At 47.1% G+C, this 18,557-nt stretch overlaps 7 protein-coding genes across 7 annotated transcripts; 3 read left to right on the top strand and 4 right to left on the bottom strand. All coding sequences in view use genetic code 12, as the record gives it.

The window, feature by feature from the left end:
• Positions 1-136: 136 nt before the first annotated feature.
• On the top strand, positions 137-1,945 carry LODBEIA_P10670 (uncharacterized protein; the record flags this gene model as incomplete). Its single annotated transcript, XM_066970914.1, has 1 exon — positions 137-1,945. The coding sequence occupies one exon, from the start codon at positions 137-139 to the stop codon at positions 1,943-1,945; it is 1,809 nt and encodes a 602-aa protein (XP_066828005.1).
• Positions 1,946-2,320: 375 nt separating this feature from the next.
• Positions 2,321-3,928, top strand: LODBEIA_P10660 (uncharacterized protein; the record flags this gene model as incomplete). The annotated part of the gene is made up of 1 exon (XM_066970913.1): positions 2,321-3,928. The coding sequence occupies one exon, from the start codon at positions 2,321-2,323 to the stop codon at positions 3,926-3,928; it is 1,608 nt and encodes a 535-aa protein (XP_066828004.1).
• Positions 3,929-3,986: 58 nt separating this feature from the next.
• LODBEIA_P10650 (uncharacterized protein) lies at positions 3,987-8,726 on the bottom strand (the record flags this gene model as incomplete). The annotated part of the gene is made up of 1 exon (XM_066970912.1): positions 3,987-8,726. One exon carries the CDS (start codon positions 8,724-8,726, stop codon positions 3,987-3,989), a length of 4,740 nt encoding a protein of 1,579 aa, XP_066828003.1.
• A 294-nt stretch (positions 8,727-9,020) lies between these two features.
• LODBEIA_P10640 (uncharacterized protein) lies at positions 9,021-10,286 on the bottom strand (the record flags this gene model as incomplete). Its single annotated transcript, XM_066970911.1, has 1 exon — positions 9,021-10,286. One exon carries the CDS (start codon positions 10,284-10,286, stop codon positions 9,021-9,023), a length of 1,266 nt encoding a protein of 421 aa, XP_066828002.1.
• An 842-nt stretch (positions 10,287-11,128) lies between these two features.
• LODBEIA_P10630 (uncharacterized protein) lies at positions 11,129-12,514 on the top strand (the record flags this gene model as incomplete). The annotated part of the gene is made up of 1 exon (XM_066970910.1): positions 11,129-12,514. The coding sequence occupies one exon, from the start codon at positions 11,129-11,131 to the stop codon at positions 12,512-12,514; it is 1,386 nt and encodes a 461-aa protein (XP_066828001.1).
• Positions 12,515-12,891: 377 nt separating this feature from the next.
• Positions 12,892-13,143, bottom strand: LODBEIA_P10620 (uncharacterized protein; the record flags this gene model as incomplete). The annotated part of the gene is made up of 1 exon (XM_066970909.1): positions 12,892-13,143. One exon carries the CDS (start codon positions 13,141-13,143, stop codon positions 12,892-12,894), a length of 252 nt encoding a protein of 83 aa, XP_066828000.1.
• A 205-nt stretch (positions 13,144-13,348) lies between these two features.
• Positions 13,349-17,128, bottom strand: LODBEIA_P10610 (uncharacterized protein; the record flags this gene model as incomplete). The annotated part of the gene is made up of 1 exon (XM_066970908.1): positions 13,349-17,128. One exon carries the CDS (start codon positions 17,126-17,128, stop codon positions 13,349-13,351), a length of 3,780 nt encoding a protein of 1,259 aa, XP_066827999.1.
• Between the last annotated feature and the right edge of the window lie 1,429 nt (positions 17,129-18,557).

Below are 18,557 nucleotides of genomic sequence, written 5' to 3'. Positions count from 1 at the left end.
TATATCGAAGGTATAAACACCTTGATAAATCTCCGCAAATAAGTCCGTGGTTATTTTTTTTTTTTTATATATACGTTTTATTTTTCCTCCCCGGTCACATTGATTATCCCGTCTACTATCATGATAAACCACCTCCATGTCTTCCATATCCAAACCCGTGAAATTGAAGCGAGCTAGCGTCGCTTGCAACTCGTGCCGAGAAAGCAAGCTCAAATGCCTCAACAACTCAAACATGGCAACGTGCCAACGGTGCAACAACTTGAACATCAAATGCACCTACACTTTGAAACACTCCCAATTGAAACGAAAGAAACTGGCCAGGGCTGAACCTCAACTAAACCCAATAACGGTGACTTTACCAGATAAGGAGACCATACTTGAGGTAATTGAAATCTTTTTCAACAACCAATACACGGGCATATTCCGCCTCTTCCATAAACCGTCATTTATCTCATTTTTGCAAAGCGACAAATTCGACCCGACCCTGTTTATAGAGAACCCGCCCCCAACAACCTCGCTTCTAGAACCAACCCCGATCGTGCTCCTCGGCATACTCGCACTATGCGCAAGACTACACCCGACACTCCCTAAAAGCTACGGCACGTTTGAAGAGGCCAACGCCGCCTCGTTCCAGCCAAACCCAAACAACACCTTCACCCCGGAATCAGCCTCGAGCTCCTCCAACTATTTCGGATATCACGCAAAGCGAATCTTGGGCCAAGACTTTGAAACTCCCACCTTCAGCAAAGTGCAGGCGTTGTGCGTGTTGAGCAGCCATGAATGGGGCGAAGGCAACGCGTCGCGAAGCCACATGTATCTGGGGATCGCGGCGCGCATGGCGATGATCTTGGGCTTGGACGAAGAAGACCCCGACTTGACCTACCAAAGTCATTTCTTGGAGCTGGAAGTGCGACGGAGAACCATGTGGAGCGTGTATTTGATGGATCGATGCAACGCCAGCGGCCGCGGAAGCAAATCGTGCATTGAGTTAAAAGACGTCAAAGTCCGTCTACCGTGCGATGAAAAGAGCTTCATTTTCGGCACTGGACAAGAACAGAGCTTTAGAGATGATGTAACGCAGTTTATTGAAAAGAACAACTCCGTGGAGTTGGCCAAGGTGTCCTGCTGTGGATACATGGTTTATTTATTTGAAATATGGAGAAACATCTCCAAATGGGTCGGGGAGATGGGTGGGAAACTCGAACGACGAGCACCGTGGGACCAGGAATCTCCTTATTACAAATTTGGCGTCGAGTTGGACATGTTCCAAGAGCGCCTTCCGCAATATCTCCGATTCGAAGCAATGAATGCCCACATCGCCAATGGCCTGGCGACGGAGTTTGCTTATTTCCACGGCCTCTACTTTTTATGCCGCGTGTTTCTATGCCGCGAGTATTTCTACTCGGCGCCGGAGTCTTTGCCAGCTGGCTGGTGGAAAGACCAAGCAACGAAGCTCTTCAACAGCTTGAAAGCGTTGGACTCGATAACCAAGACTTTGAAACCGATAAACCTCATGGTGATTGCTCCTTTTACGGGGTTTGAAGTGTTCACCACTGGCTCAACCAGCTTGTACATTGCCGCGTACCCGAGCAAGGTCTTGCGCGCGCATTTCAACGAGGACATCTCGCAAACCTTTCTGAAGATGGCTAAGGATTCGTTGGAAACATTGAAAAGCTGGAAAAACACGTGGGGGTTGGGCCAGAAATGGATCGAAACGATGAAGAAATTAAAGGATATGTTGGCGCGGATCGCTGATGTGCAAGATGATGAGTTTCGTCACAAAATGCACGATTATGGCAACATTGAGCAGAAGTCTATGCATATACTGCATTTGGTCTCTGGGGAAGAGCGCACTACTAATAAGGAAGATAGCATGACTGTTGACTTGTTGAACAGTTTGGATTTAGGTAGTTTGTTCCCTGATTGGATTGATGCAATGATATGATAGACTTTGGAACCGCCTAAAAACTAGTTTGATGGCACTTCGTCCCTTCTATCATTTTGGGTTGATTTATCAAATCTAAATGGCGAACCTCTTGTAAATTGGCAAACCAAAATTACTAGCTGTAGCTTTTGATTTGTCTTCTCTGTACCTGTCCTGAATTTTGCTTGAGTTATGACCTACTTGCTAGCAATTGCATCGAGCAGGTTAAATCACGTGACACATTTCCCTCATCAATGTCGCGAAATAAACAGCCCCCCCAAACCACCAAGCCAAAAAAGAAAAACGACGCGATATACCATTCACCTGCACAGCTAGCTCTCAAGCCAGCTACGATAGACAAACAACATATCAATATCCCCCCCAGTCCCCTAGAAAATGTCCACGGAGGATATACTAGACGTCCTCAACATCCAAAGAAATGACACGCAACCAGCAAAGAAAAAACAGAAACTCGCATCGCCTGCCGCGGTTGACGCTTCGCAGAAACCACTAACTGGCATGGCTCGAGAATTGTACAATCTCGTGGGACCCAACACACCTCCCATTAGCCTCATTCCAGCGTCACATGGCAAAGACCGGAAATCATTCAAGCCCAGCCCCTGGACAAAACTACACTTTACGCCGAAACACGACGGTCCCGAGTTTCTACATTGGGTTAAAGGTTCCGAAAGTTTGCTCACGCTGGAAGAGGAGATGCTGAAACCTTATTATTTTGAGAAATTTGATGTGCATGTTGACATCCCTGCTTTGCCTGATAAGGAAACGTACGAGGAGTTGATGAAGCCCCAAGGGCAAGACAGCGATGAGGTGAAAAAAGAAGCCGAGACGAAAAGAAAGGAGAATGATGATGATGATGGTGACAAGAAGAAGGATGCTAAGGACGAGAGTGTGGATGCAGGCACTAAAAACGACGCAAGCAGGAAGGAAAAACCCAACGGTGAACTGGACCTGGCGTCAACTCTAGCACCAACGCTGGCGAAGATGACACCGGAATGGAGCTACGAAGAAACAAAACAGCTTTTCGATCTATGTCGGACATTCGAGTTGAAATGGCCCGTGATCCAGGACCGGTTCCCGCAACGCAGGACAACAGAAGAGATGAAGCGCCATTTTTACCACATATGCAGCAAGATCTTGCAAGATCAACAATCAAACACCCACGACAGCTTAATCGACGCTTTGAACTCATATTCCAAGGAGAAAGAAGTGGACCGCAAACAATATCTCGAAAACCTCCTCCTCCGCACCCCAGCCGAAATCGCCGAAGAGGAGTCGCTCGTGATTGAAGCGCGCAGATTCGAGCTCGCCGCCAAGAAAATGCTCACGGAGCGATCCAACTTGCTCGCGTTGCTCGACTCGCCTCAATCAGCACACAACGTAGCCCAATACCAATCATCACAGGGGATCACCAACTTATACAACAACCTCATGCTTTTCGATAAGCACCAAAAGAAGAAAATGCAGCAGCAGAAAATCACAACGCAGGACCCCGTGCCTCCCCCCATTCCACCAGCGGCATCCTCGTCCATCCGAAGAGACCGGGTATTCCAAACTCAGCTCCAGCAGTACTTGTCAAGCTTACTCAAGCAAAACTACCACACCACGTCCGCGGTGAAGCAGGAAGCAAACGCAATCCACGAGCTCTTAATGAAGAAGCTCACGCAGAAGGAAGAAGAAGCGTACGGCTTGCACTACCACGGCACGGAGAAACTCACCCCGGGCGTCTCGTTGCGCTCGCAGCAGAAAATGTCAGGTTTGCAGCAGAAACAATCCGTGTTGAAGCTGGTTAGTGCTCTTCTTCAAGAGTTGGATATACCAACCGCGGGCGGGAGCGCGATGAAGCCGATCATGCCTACGAGAAAGACCATGGCAAAGTACGACGAGTTGTTGCGGGCCGTCGTTACCTTGTTGGAAGTGAAGAAAGCGAGAGATAAACTCGAGTCTGAAATTGCCTTGATCAAAAGCCAGCGAGACCTAGTGTGATTGTATATAAATATAAATATATGTATGTATATATGCAAATAAGCACGTTTTATAGTGTTTAGAATTCGAAATCAAAATCCAAAAACAATTCCAGCTCTTGCATTGAGCTCCCGTGATGCTGGCCGTAGCGGAACTTTTCAATCATCTCGTCGACAGTGTCTATTGCAAAATTAATCGTGCATGGGTTAGGGTATCGCCAATGAGGTAGTGCCATTTGTAAATCGTGGATAAAGTCGGGCATCCTGTATCCATCGAGTAGGATCTCCTGGCACCAGCAAAGGAGAACAGATATCATCGAAACGGCTTTGTCGTAGTCCTCGTTTTCATCATGATGATGGATGTCGATGCTAGTGGAAACAACCATGTGCTGCATCAAGCTAAAGAAAAGCCTAAAATTGTCGTCCCTGTAGTCAACGCCATGGGTAGAAAAACAGTTGACGGAAAACGCCCTGAGACACAAGTACATCGGTCGCCATGGTTTCGCATCATCAGTCCTGGTCACGTACCCACGCATGAGTGAGCACAAAATCGCTAGGTCCGAAGACCCACAGAATGGACCATCGGGTCTATCTTGCTCGCTCAACTCCGATCTCGCCATCACCACTTTCTCTTCAAACGTCAAACCACTTTGGTGAAGTTTCTGCAACTCCGAATCCTCCATGTCCAACCTGATTATCACATCACGCGTCACAGGTGCAATCTCTTTCCCCGCAAGCCCCAACTTGGACACCTCGAGCACTATTTCACGACACAAGTCTTTAAACCAAGGCACGGATTCATTCTGCCGTAGCAGGTGATGTATAGTTTGCAAAATCTGCAAAAGTATCGACGTCATAACGCCGACGCTAAAGCGCTTTTCGCATGATTTGAGTATTTCCATGAGGAGGCTTGCTCTGGTTCCTTGCTGCAAAAGGAATTTATTGACCTTGAACCAGGACCAGTTCTTGTTCAACGTGGACAACAACTTTGAAAGGTATGGGGATACTTGAAGCAGCGTGTTTAGCAAATTTCGAAGGATTGCTCGCACAATTCGCTCCTCGTGGTTTCGCAATGGGTCAAATTGCATCACTTGAGTGTAAAAATAAAACTCAAAATGGTCTCTGGTCGCTTGATTTCCTAGATAGTAAACGGTCTGCATCAACAATTTATCCCAATTGGAATCAACAAGATAAGATGTTTTGACAAAGAGTTCGACACCGCATTCAATACAAGTCGCCTCGCTGAGATTTTTCCCGCCCAAGTGTCTTGACATCTTTTGACTCAATGATTCTAGAGCAGACCGACATGCACTTTTCACCACGTTGATGGAGACTGGGTCACTGGCAACAACAGCTTTTGAAGCCACCAAGGGTCGGACAAGTTTACAGCACAATTTCGCGACATCTTCATTGCACTCCGCAATGGGGCTGTCCAAAAATTCCACCAAGGGGAGAAAAAAGAGAACCAGTTCAACGTCTTTGCACGAGTCCACTACGTGCGTGAGGCGCTTCATGGAATGTCTCCATAATTTTCTGGCGCCATGCTTTGCATAAAACATCGATTGTATCTTCTTAATCATGAACTCCAACGCAGACCACGGGACTTTCATCTTTTTAAACAATGTGATTTCCGTAGCAACAAAAATCCCATTGATGACCGTTTGAAGAAACTGAAAATCATCAACATTTGCCACCGCGAAAACCATGCTGTCAATTTGGGTTCGGAGATCGATTGAGGTCATCTCGCAAAGCAATAGAATAAGCTTGAACCGGTTGGTGAACATGGAACGACTATGAGCAGTGTTGTTGTAATTGGATTCGGCAGAAGCAAACAATTTGATGACAAGCCTCTTTATCTGCGACACTTTTTGTTGTCTGGAAATGTAAAGTCGAAGGATGTGCAAGAAGCCATCGAAACAGGTGGAACGATGGCCCATTTCAAATGCTCCATCAAAACTATCAAACTTTTCAAGTGAGCCATTCTCATTGGGATAGTTGGCAAACTTTCTCGATGAAAAATTGCTGTAGATTTGGAGAATGGTTTTCTCTTCCAACGGCCAGTCTCGGCGTTGATTCATGTAAATTACAATCTCAAGATATCGTCGTAACATCCTCAGGTCACGCCCGTCCCAATCCTGGATTCTCTCCAACGCTTTCAGCAAGGGCTGCCAGTTTAATACATTTTTCCTGAAAGATGCGCAGACTCTAAAGGTCACCTCTAGCATCTGGTCGTAATGTTCACTTGTGCACGCCTCTATAGCCCCCTCCAACGTCTTGCACCATAAACCTTGCAAATCTAATACCGTGCACATGACATAAAATGACTCAGAATATAGCGAAGTGTTTCCAGCTGCGTAGTTCATTCTCTCGTATCTCTCTTGACTAAAAATTGTAAAAAGTTTTGTCCAATACCAGGTCCCGATTTGAGGCAATGAGTAGGAGCAAGAGCTATCGTGAAAACCACCACCATTAATCTCCGCTGTAATGGACATGACGTAATGGAGTAATACCAAATACGGGAGGTAGAAAAAATCTTGTTCTGTAGCAGCTCTTTGCATATTGTAAATAAGTCTATCGACCAAGCTCCACTCCTGGGTGGAGGGCGGGTGCTGCAGAATTAGATACCATGAAATAAAGCCTTTGAGAGTTTGGTAAAAGTCCAGCAGTTGGAGGACGACGACTCTGTTGCCTTTGGCCCAGAACAAAAAAGCTTGCTGAATGAGCTCACTGCTTCGACTGACATCCAACATGGTGAGTGTGAGATCTTTTCCTTGAAGCTTCAAAAGAACTGGCTCCTTGAAGGAATGAAACTGTTTGCCGCTGTTGGAATTTTTAAGTTCTCGAAGTCTCATATCATTCACGATGCACCCTTGATCAAATCTTGGTTGAAGTGATCCTGTTCCACCAGTCTCGATATTCCACGTAGGAAATGTCGACGCGCTTCTCCCAGCAACAGGGGTCATCGGATGATTTGCTACGTTTGCTACTTCAGCTTCGAACACAACAGTGGACGAGCGAGGATCTCTGCCCATTATTTTGAATGCTCCCAGTTTTCTGAAAAAACCAACATTGGTTAAGCGAGAAGATGCCTCTGCTCTCTTTGCTCTGGGCTTTGATTGAGTTTCGCGAAAGCGCCTGGACAGAAGAGCCTTGTAAATGTCCTGACCACCCAGCAGCCGAGCGTTTGCAAAAAAAGAGGAAACAGAATTAGCTGCATGTTTTGGTCTGTTTCTGGTGGTGCTTCTGTTATTGGTGGTGCTTCTGCTTCTTTTTGTGGTGGTGCTTCTGCTTCTTTTTGTGGTGGTGCTTCTGCTTCTTTTTGTGGTGGTGCTTTGTCTCGAAGCAGAGCTTGCTGTTCCTCTTAAAATTTCTTGGACTGAAGCTTTTCGTGTTGTATAATCACGGCGGATAGTCGGAGCTGGCGACGACAACATTTTCAACTCCAGTGTATCAGCTCGCCGGTGCTCGCGGCTGGCTGATGTAGTTGGCTTTTTACGAGGCTGGTGCAGCAACATGTGGTCCACACGGTCATCTTCTTGTGCTTCACCATCCACCACGCCGTCGAATCCATACTCGTTTGCAAATAAATCGTCTGCAGCAAATAGACTTTCAGTGTCACTAGTATCGGCTTCTGACGGTGAATGAGAGTCAGAAAAGCTTAGTTCTTCAACAACTATATGCGGCACTTCATCTTGGTATAGCATATCGGGATAACGACCTCCTTCCGACTCAAGCTCAATCTCTGTGTCATCGACAAAATCCAACATCTGTATTGGTTTGGATCGGTACCGGCTTATTGTTTTCTTTACAGCTAAACCTTTCCTCTTGTCAGGACGCGGTTTCAGCACCTGGGTATGGGTCTTTCCTTTCGATTGCTGGTGGTATAGAGGTAGGTGCTTCGCCGATTCGGGTAGGACACCTCTCAATGCAGACTTTTCTTTTCTGTAACGACCGCCAACTCGAACGTATAACTCGTCGTCACTACCACCACCACCATCATCATCATCACCAATAATAACAACATCACCAATATTACTGCTATTATTACCACTCTCGTCGCCTTCACTAAAGCCGTTGACGCTGGCAACGTCGAGTTCAAGGTCGCTGGTATCCGATATCACCATCGTTCTTGTTCTCACGATAGTCAGTTCCAGTTCCAGGTCCAGATCGTATTCGTACTCTAAAGGCCGCGACTGCGACAGGAACAGCTCAATGAGTCCATTATTGGGAGAGCAGCTCGCCTGCGAATTTTCTGCCACTTGCTCGCCGATTTTTTGAGCGTCCGAGTCCTCGTTCCCCGTGCATTTCGACTGCTTGCCAATTATGGCAAAAAAGGTCTTCTGCTTATACTTGTCATCCTTGGGGTACCGTCTTTTCAAGGCCATGTAGTTGTAGTTCAATAGTTTGACGATAGCCTCGATGTCATGGTCATTCTCCTCGTACAACTCATTGAGATAGTTGACATCGGCGAGCCCCAAGTAGTAGGCCTGGTCGGAAAGGTACGGATGCGTGCTGGCAAAGTTGCGCCGTCGAAGAGTTCTCCCACTTCTGAGGCGGTTTATATATGCCTGGAGGTTATGTTCATCCTCCACCAAGTTGACAGCTTCGTGGTCTTCGAGAAACGCACCTGGCAGCTCCAGCCGGCTCTTGGAAACATTGTCTGATAAATACCCAACAGGAGCACCGAGACTGCTCTCCAATCGTCTTGCAAACTCCTCACTATCGGCGACGTGGGATCTGGCCAAGAGCTTCTTTACTTGTTCAACGGATATTTCCTTGTAGTTCACCGCTAGTTCTTCCTCAGAGTCGGAAACCTCCATTCTATGACTCCGTTTTCACAGCTTCAGTCGATACTTTACCAGTTCCAGTTGCCTGATTGAATGCATCTACGTTGTTGGAAAAAAAATGGATGCTTTGACGTGAATGGAAAGGCAACAACACGTCCCTGTTTGCAACAAAAAGAAAAAATCACCTTGAACAGAGGTGGTGCCTTTTTTTTGTATGCAAAGGAGAGAGAAAGAGAGAGACACGCGAATACATTGAGGTTCAACTGTCCAACACGTCTGATAGAGAGATTGAGAGACGCAGAGATGCAGAGGCGTGATACCTTAGGGCTATACAAGAGGAGTTCCTTCTCTTTGCAACTCATCTTCGGAATAAGGCAAGCTGTTGGAGCCTTCTGTGTCGTCGACGTAATCTCCGAAAGTCAAATATCCTTGCAACAGGTGAGAGTAGAAAAACTCTCTTTGGTAATTGTCCAACTTCAAGTCATTCTTGAGTCTCGTGATTAGGTCCGGGTTCGAGGTGAATGGTCTGGAAAATGCAATCAAAGTTCTATCGTCGGCGTTGACGTCTTGTTGCAAACAAGTATTGGCGTTGGCAGTCGCGGTCGCGGTGTTTGATTTATAGTTGGAGGCATATCCGCCTGCCCTGATCAATTTCCCGCTCCATCGGTCAACGAGCGACTGATTGCTGTTGTCTTTGGGGTCCTGGTCGTTGTTTCCTGAAACTCTGGGCTCCGTTAGTGAAACATAGCCTATTTCGTAGCCCTGTCTCTTGAGCTTTTCCAAATGGTCAAGAACGTATTGGCAAAACAAAAGTGGAGGATGAACGTCATATACACCCTTTGGATAGATCATTCCAAAGTGTTCCGACCACGCCAGCAATCGTATGCCAACCTTGCTTAAGCTCCCCAATTTGCGGATCAACTTGTCGATAATTTCAAACAAGAACCGGCATCTGTTTTCAAGAGACCCTCCATATTGGTCGTTTCTGGTGTTTGAAATCGGGGAAAGAAACTGCTCGATCAAGAAGCCGGAGCTGCCGTGGAGCTCAATAAAGTCAAACCCGGCCAAGTCGAGACAATTAGCGGCCGCTTGCACAAAGTCGTCTTCAATCCGCGCGATTTGGTCAATGCTCAATTCACAAAGGGGATACTGCAACTTTTCACTTTCAACTTTATGGCTTTGCGCGTGGAAAATCACCGACGGAGCCGAGTAAAGGAGACCTTTTTCTTTCATTTCTTTGATGTTGGCAACACGCCCAGGAGCAAATATCTGACACGAGACAAAGCTTCCATTGGCGTGGATTTGGTCTGTAATGACCTTCAACGCGCGGCATTGTTCTTGGTTCCAAACTCCCGACTTATAGGGGACCAATCCTCCATCAGGCGACACCAAACACGATTCAAAAATGATCAATGTCCCCGCGTGCTTAGACCTAGAATCATAGTATTGAAGCATCAAGTCTGTTGGGATATGGCTGCCATCTCCAGTAGACCTCGACCTCGATGTTGGCGCATGCACCACTCGATGGCTCAAAGTGACCTCGCCAATTGTGATTGGCTTAAACAAGTTTGATTCTTGCATCTCTTTGCCCATGCGGAAAACAGCTGGCACAACTGGACTCTAGAAAAGACGGACCTTTAAACTTTTTTTTTTATTGGGTTCTCTTCAACGTGGTTGTAGTGGGAAACAGAATATCACGAGCATTCCGGCTATCTCAGATCTCGGCTTGCCGATACTCGGACCGAGGCCGTTTTTTTTTTCGATTGGTTCCTGGCTCCTCCACGATGGCTTGTCCTATCTCGGGTGCTGCTGCAACAACATGTTCTCTACGGAGCCATTTTCTGAAACAGAATAGCTACAGCCCAATGTTGGCTCTCATCGAGGTCCATGGTTCGTAACTCTACTGAATTAAAAAAGAAAAACTTGCTTCTACAAGCAAACAATTGAGAGGGAGATAAAGCCCCTTTAAGCCGTGCCCCCGATATCCTCAGCGGCTCCCCTCTTTTTTTTTCCTCAGAGTGATGCTACTCGTAGAGGTCTAATAGCTCAGTACATGTGTACTATTAATCCAAGACCCAAACTGCGCCCAAATTCAGTCTTGCCATCACCTTTCTGTGTGGTGGTGGTGGCAGGATCGAGAAAAGCCGCTATAACGAAATCTCAGAACCTTACGCGCTAACACTTAATTTTCTTTTTAGGGGTTGCAGCAATTTGAGGGGGGGGCAGAGAAAGGGACGGAAATGTTTGCTTCAACAATAAGATTGACAAAAAACGTTTTCTCATGTCGAGAGGTGATGGAGAAAAGTTTTAGTTTCTCTAGCAATTACCCGAGATAGACTTGGCCAGTTAACCCGGGGTATATACATTTCACCACGGCCGTCACCTACTCACAAAGCTACGATATCGGCAAAGAAAAGAAGCACGGCAAGAGAAATATGGCAGTGTTGGAGAATGTCGAATTTGAAGGAGAGAGACTCAGGATCGATACAGACAACTGGAGATACTCCAGGTTGTTGCAATTGCAACTAGCAGCGGCCTTTTTGGTGTTTGTCCTCTTTGGACTAGGCGAGCAAACAGTGGACACCTTGATACCCGAGTTGCAAGCCTACTACAGCATCAACGACCGCAGCATAAGCTATGTGTTTTTCATGAGTGTTTCCGGGTACTTGGTCATGGCCATCATCAACAACATAACGCATGAAAAATTGGGCGTAGGAGGGGTGGCAGTCATGGGCGCAACGTCAATGACCCTGGCCTACCTCGTGCTTTCCATGAAACCGTCGTTTCCTTTGTTCTTGGTCACCTCGTTCTTCACTGGGGCTGGTCTAGGGGCATTAGACGCTTCTTTGAACTCGTGGATCACAGATCTCGTGGACTCGAACCAGTTGTTGGGAATACTCCACGGCTGCTACGGCATCGGCAGTTTGATCACCCCGAGCTTGATCACGTATTTATTGCAGAAGGAGAAAAACCCATGGAGATGGAACCATTACTACGTTCTTTTAGCAACCGTGGGCGCATCGACTCTTGTCTTGGTTGCCTACTCCTTCCGCTACGAGACGCCGAAAAAGTACAAGTATATCGCTCAAAAGAGGCATCATGAATCCAAACAGGACATTACGTTTGAATTCGAAGACTTGAGCTCCTCGGCGTCGCCGCAACTCGAGGAGGAGGAGGTGGTGGTGGTGGAGAAGGAGGAGCACACCGCCAGCTTCAAAGAAGCCTTGACCCTGCCGCTTATTTGGGCGTTTGCCTCGATCTTGTTTATCTACGTTGGCGGCGAAGCTGCGTTTGGAGCATGGCTAGTAACATTTCTCCTTCGACTGAAAAACTGGCAGTACAAGATTGCCTCGCACATGGCAACAATCTTTTGGTTGGGTTTGACCGTGGGCAGAATCGCGCTCGGGTTCGTTACCGCAAGCTACTTTTCCACAGAGTTGACCGCCAATTTGGTCTACATTATACTATCGTTGGTGGGCTACATTGCATTCTGGCTCGTTCTGTTTAAGCAATTGAGCAGCGTGATGTTTGTGATTGTGTTCCTAACTGGTGCCGTTGTAGGGCCGATCTTCCCCACCACCATCATTGCTGCGCTGACGATTCTTCCTTCGCGATTTCAAACTGTCGGGATAGGCTTTATTTGTGCATTTGGAGGCGGTGGAGCTGCCGGGGTGCCCTTTGTTGTTGGTCTTTTAGCACAATCAAGCGTTGGGTTGGAAGCATTCCCCGGCGTTATCATAACCATGTTTGCACTTCTAGCGATCATGTGGTTTGCTATCATGGCCAAATATAGAAACGTATATAGAAAGACAATGTTATAGACAATGTTATAGAGAGAGTTATAGAGTGGGACAGACAACCTTGGACGACGAAAACTAAGCTAAAGCTTTTCTCACTTTTTCACTTTCTCCTCCTTGGCTAACAAAAAAGCGCTGGTCTCTTCCAACAACTGGCTTTCCGATGCGTCATTATTCCATTAAATGGCAGTAAATAAATAGTCTATACTCATGTCTAGATTGTTCCAATCGCTCCGTAACTAACTTGAAAGATCCTTCAAGGCAAAAACGGGAGCCCTTGATAGTTTCTTAATCTCCACCCTGAGCTGTATGGGCGTTCAACCGCGGCCGTCATATGGGCATGAACACCGTCGCTCCCAGTTATGCGATACATCACATCCATTTTCTTCCCAAAGTTGCTTCTACCTCTCGCCGCTTTCCTCATACTCTTTCGGCGTAAATGTCTTCTGCGTAAACGCATGTATCGCAGCAATCTCCTCCCTAAGCTCCGAGTTAACTAACCGATGTCTCGCCAATTTGTTCTTGCCTTCAAACTTGGTCGAGACAATCACTACGGCAAACGCCTGGCCGCACCCGCCCGACATGTCCTGTACGAGAACCAACTCTGCGGCTAGTCTTTCCTCTATTAACTTCTTGAGAGTTTCTGGCTCCATGTTTCTAAACAGATGGTGGTGTTGTTGTTGTTGTTGTTGTTTCTCTAGTGGTTGGTGCTGGTCATCTGCATCGCGAACCGCTTTAACAAAAAAAAAGAAGAAAGCTTTTGTAGTAGTCCACTGAAAAGAAAAGAAAAAGGTTTTTAATTTCTTAATTTCCCATAAATTCATGATTTCAGCTACATACACAAGTATTATACCTGCCTTATATACTCTCGATATGAGCAAAAATCTCTTTCGACGACAAGCTCTTCTCAATAGCATCAAACCCACAAGCTTCATAAGCGTTGAGTAGGTCCGCGGGTATGATGCTGAGCTCCTCGTGTTGCTCTATTAGTTGATTGACCACCTCGATAGCTAAAAAGTAATTGTCACCTTGCTCCGTTTGCGAGGATTGCTTCGATATTAAAATGTTGGGCGCAATCACCGTCGCCAAGTTGTGGGTATCCATTTTGGAGCCGCTCTCTTCGTCGATTTCAGCAAAAGAGGCAACCCAACTGAAAAAGTATAAAAGGACTTCTAGCAAATTGCGATGGTCTCGCGGGAGCAAGCAGTAGGTCAATTGAAGCACGCGTTTTCTCACCTCGGGCGGTTCGTGTTGCGACGAGATCCACAAGTCGTAAAAGCTGAAAGTGAGTAGAGGCACGGGAAGCTCGCGCAACCATTTCTTCATAAGCGCAGCCAACTGCACTGCACTTTGCGTGGTAAAGTCGGGCGACTTGGATGGATTTTGGTTGATCTCGTCGGTGAGCTCCCTTAACCGCTTGATGTTACCATTTAACCGGAAGATTCCTTCCACCGACATGTCTTTTTGCTTCAAGGAGTTGATCACATCATCCACCACGATGGGAATGCGCAATTTCGAGGGACCCACGCCCAAATCCGAGTCTGCACCGTACTTGCGGGTCAAGAAACTTAAGTCGACGCCAAACACGCCGGCTTTGTCCTTGGAATTGCTGGCACCGCCAAATTTCAACTTTTCCCAAAACGTGAGTGGTTTTTTAGTCTGGATCTGGGCCACCAATTCGTCCCTTACGTATTTTTCGTCGTTGATCTGACTCAACGCTTCAATGGCAATGTGGCGCATGATGTGGTGCTCTTCCTTTGTTAGTTCCGAGTAAAACTTTTGCTTGCCAACGGGTGGGTCGCTTGTTTGAGTGGACAGGTTCAAGATATGGTCCAACGCGCTGCTTGGGGTTGTCGATGCAATAGCGTGTCCGCCACTCTTGAGTTTGTGCGAGCCGCTTCTCTGGTAAAGCCTGTTGTGGTGCTTAAACGCATTTGGTCGCTGGTCGCGCGCCTGTTCCGCCGCCACGATCCTGGGGATATCGTCCAAGGTCAAGGATTTCTCGTTTCGGAGAAGATCAAAAGTGCGATCAAGGTGGACAGATGTCAACTGGCGTTGTGGCTCGTCTCGGATCTGGACCTCCCGTTTGACTGATAACTCTTCGCCGGCTTCAAAGGAAAGCTGCGACGCGCCACTGGCCTTTCTAGCAGGCTCGTCTACTTTCAAAGTAGCCTCCATCTCCAGGCTCAAATCTTCTTCATTCTTCACCTCCTGCGCGTGCTTGGCTTGCGGAGCAGCAATGATGACCGATTTCCTGGCCTTCTTTTTCAAAGATTTTGATAGTTTCTGACTCAGCCGTTTACTTCGAAGCCTTGTCACGTCATCTAAAGTTTTCACATACGTCGCCCGGTCAAAGGCCTCCGGCTTGTAAGGTTCCTCCTCGTTGTTGTTAAGTTGCGGCGACGGCGGCTTATCAAAATCAATCTTCATCACCACCCGCGACCTGGCAAATGCAATCTTCAATAGATAAATGAGCTGGCTCAAGTCGGACACGTAGGTGAAAGCTGCGAGTGGTCGAGCTCCCTTGTAGCATGTGCCGCAGACTATCCCTTGAGCATCTGCTTCAAAAACGCATCTGGAAAATTCTTCTGGTACGTTTTTTTGACACCGCTTGCAATTAAAGCACTTCAAGTGCCATCTGTAATCAGCGTATTTGATGCACGCCTTCTCGATGCTTTTCCCGCAAGCGAAACAAGCATCTGTCGAGTTGTGAGGAACGACTAGCTCCAGAGTCAACGACTTGAGGTGGTGCCTGCTCTCCGGTTCCGAGAAGCTGTGTTTTTCCGATTGCGACACAGTTTGTAAAAACTCGTCCAATGCTAGCACATTGCCATGCAATTTGTTCAATTTCAATGCATTATCCAAGCCTATTCGAATCAAGAGCTTGAGGTAATGAGCGCACCCAGTGATTACTGAAAGGAGCTCTGCCGAGAGTGTTCCGGACTTGGATATGTTGGCCGATTTCCGCAAAATGGCAAGATAGCTCATAATCTTACCAGTGATGTTCCTGGGTTCTTTGCGCAACTGTTGAAAGTAATCCGAGTCCAAGGACAAGTCCAAATTGTCTTCTTCCATCCTGGGTAATGGCGAGTTTTTGCAGCGTTTGAAAACCTGATCCAATGCCTTGAATAGAAGCTCCAAGTTCAACATGAGTTTCCCCGTCACCACCAACCCGTTGAATTTATTGCCCGTGCATGCATTAAGAAGCATGTCCGAGATACACGCGGCGGTGGCCTGCTCAAACCCAGAAAGTTTCAACCAGCAGTTCATCACCACTTGCTCGATGCTCTGCTCCATCATGATTAGTTTCTCGGAATCGAATGAAGTATCGGATAGCTTGACCAACTTCAAGTTGGCTAGTTTTTCATTCGACCAGCCTAGTTCTTGCAAACCAACAGACTCGGCGGTGATGCTTACGTTCCAAAACTTGTGCACCATGAAGCATTCCGGGTGCCAGTGCTGGTTTTTGCCCCCGCGGAATAGCTCGACAAACTGCTTGACTATGGAGGAGTGGCACCCTTCGCAGTGGGACGCGTATAGCTTTGAGTAGTGGTAATGGCAAAAAATGTTATTCTCGTGTTCGTAGTAGCTCTCGTCTGCGTCAAAAACGTGCTGACACACTGAGCATTTAAAGTGTTCCAAGTGGTATTTATTTCCCAACGCCGTGATGTATGGCCCTCGCAAGGCGCTATCGCAACTATAGCAGATCAAATTCAATTTTTTGAAGTAGTCGTATTCGCATAGGGCAACTTGCACTGGGAGTCCATCCTCCCCGACGATTTCTTGTGGGAAAAACTTTGCCGAGCACTGGACCCCGCACTCATGGCAGGTGAAACACTGGACGTGGAAGGCACTTTGTAGCGCTCTGACAAACTGGCCCGTGATTTCAAGTCCGCATTTCCGGCATACTTTTCTAGCTTTTCGGCGCGTGCTCCTGATTTTTTTGATTTCGATTGGATCGAGCTCTCTCGTGCCATTTTTGTACTTGTCCGGTGTGGGTGAGATGGCAATGGAATGTCGCTGTGAGGGATCGAGAGGCTTTGTATCTGTGTTTGTTCTATATTGATGGTCGTGAATAGGGGTGCTTCCTCCCTGATGAGCTTCCTCGCGGGACAATGTATCTTGTGATGGTTGTGAAAAATGTGATAAATGTGAAGATGGTGGTGCTGTCACCGCTGGTGGTGGTGGTGGTTGTGTCACAGAAGCCTTATTGGGTTGATTGCGCAAATATGACTGAGAACTACCCGGCTGTTGCTGCTGTTGTTGTTGTTGTTGTTGATGCTGCTTTAGCTTTGGAGTCGAGGGCGGTTTCTTGAGGCTGGGCGACAACGGCGGTGCCGTCACGGGAATCGGCGACGATGTCGTCACCATCTGGCGCCCGTCGTGGTGCAAAGGGTGAAATATTCGTCTCCCGGCGTCCATGTTATGGGAACGTGATCTCGAGTGTTTTCTCAGCGGGTCGACCTTCATCGTCGGCGGCGCGGTGGCAGGCATGCCTTTAGGGCCAGTATTCAAGATTCTCCTCTTTGACGAGCCTGCCGTTGCTGTCGCTGTCGCTGGCGCCGTCGCCGTCGTCGCCGCTGCCATTGCCGTTGTCGTCATCGTCAAGTTCTCGCCTCCGTTGGAAGCCAGCTCCATAGTTGCAGTAGGCCAGTATTAAAAGGAATGACAAAAGGTAGGACTGCTCGACTTGGGATATAAGTATCAGCGACTTCTTCTATGTATTTTTTTTTCCTGTGCGTGTTTTTCGTTATCTTATAACATATATGGTTGGCTGTTGTCGCGGTGTATACTAGATTGATTTGACGGGTGATTGTATTGATGGTTTGGTTTGTCGAGTGTGTTTACGATCAATTTTTTTTTTTTGTTTTTGATTTGGGTTTTTTTTTTTAATGTTTTTTTTTCTATGGCCATGTTAGAAATCCTATACTTTTCAGTGGGAGTATAAACTCTGGAGGAGAGTGGAAAAGCCCCTTGAAGAAGAGAAGTGGGATGTTTAGAACAGAAGCAACGGGGGTCGACGAACGTTAAATAAACTTTTGCCAGTGACTTTCAGAGGTGAATTTGGTTGGCGTTGTACGGGTCGGATATCTTGATACAGGTTACTAAATTTGTCCCACGGGCTACCGTGATGTAGAAATTAACAGGTAGTGTTTCGCGGCCAGACAGTAACCCCCCCTCTTTCCCTCTCTCCCTCCCCGGACCACATATGAGCAAACACTGTGGTTGATAGACAGTTTGCGGAGGTCCGGCTTATAACAAATGCTCATCTAGAATGAAGCGAGTATTTTTGTAACGGCGCCTTACCTCCCTCCCCCCCACATTTCCTAAAACGCGTCTCAGCTGGCTCCATATGGGGAAGGATTTTGGGATGAGCCGGATTTTGAAGGTTACTTTTGTTCTATACAAGGGAAACAACAGCTGGCGGAACCAGTAAAGCAGAGTTGACACGTCTACTGCAGCAGGTTGTTTTGTCAATTGCATCCATCTAGCCCTAGTGCAATGTGTGTGTTTTCTTTTTTGTTTTTTTTTTTTCATTTCAAGGTGGAACAAAAAGCTTGTCACGTGATTGACTGTGCGATTGGAGCTTCTCCTACTTGCTGAGAGCCAATGTCGTGAAATGTGTCGCAATCGGATTCGCGACACAAGAATTTGCAGGTACCTCGCGCTCCCCCTTGTATGTTGTCTCTCGAATGAAGAGGTACACGGGTCAGTCAAATGGCTGGCATAAACGCTCCGACTTGCAGGTCATTTAATTTTGACTTCTTTTCCATCATGTAGACTCGGTCGAGTGTGGCAAACACTCTCATTTGGTTGCAGTGTTTTATTCTGCTCGATTTCATGACGATTCGAGGAGTAAATTTAAACAAAAGAATAGCCCCCCCGCCCTCCACGAGTAAAGCAACAATTTGCATTGAATAATCACCTCTCGAGTCACTTCCTCGGCTAGTTTTCCCCAGGGTTTACCAACCGCATACTCGCAATCGGTTCGCAACCCGCGGCTGTCGACGAATAAGAACAACTCTGTCTCGTGGACAAATGCCAAATACATGGAAATCTCCGCTGG

Source organism: Lodderomyces beijingensis (genome assembly GCF_963989305.1).
Source record: "Lodderomyces beijingensis strain CBS 14171 genome assembly, chromosome: 1".
In the NCBI taxonomy this organism is placed as follows: domain Eukaryota; kingdom Fungi; phylum Ascomycota; class Pichiomycetes; order Serinales; family Debaryomycetaceae; genus Lodderomyces; species Lodderomyces beijingensis.
Note: the sequence above shows the minus strand (reverse complement) of the source record. Positions and strands in the feature narration are given on the sequence as shown.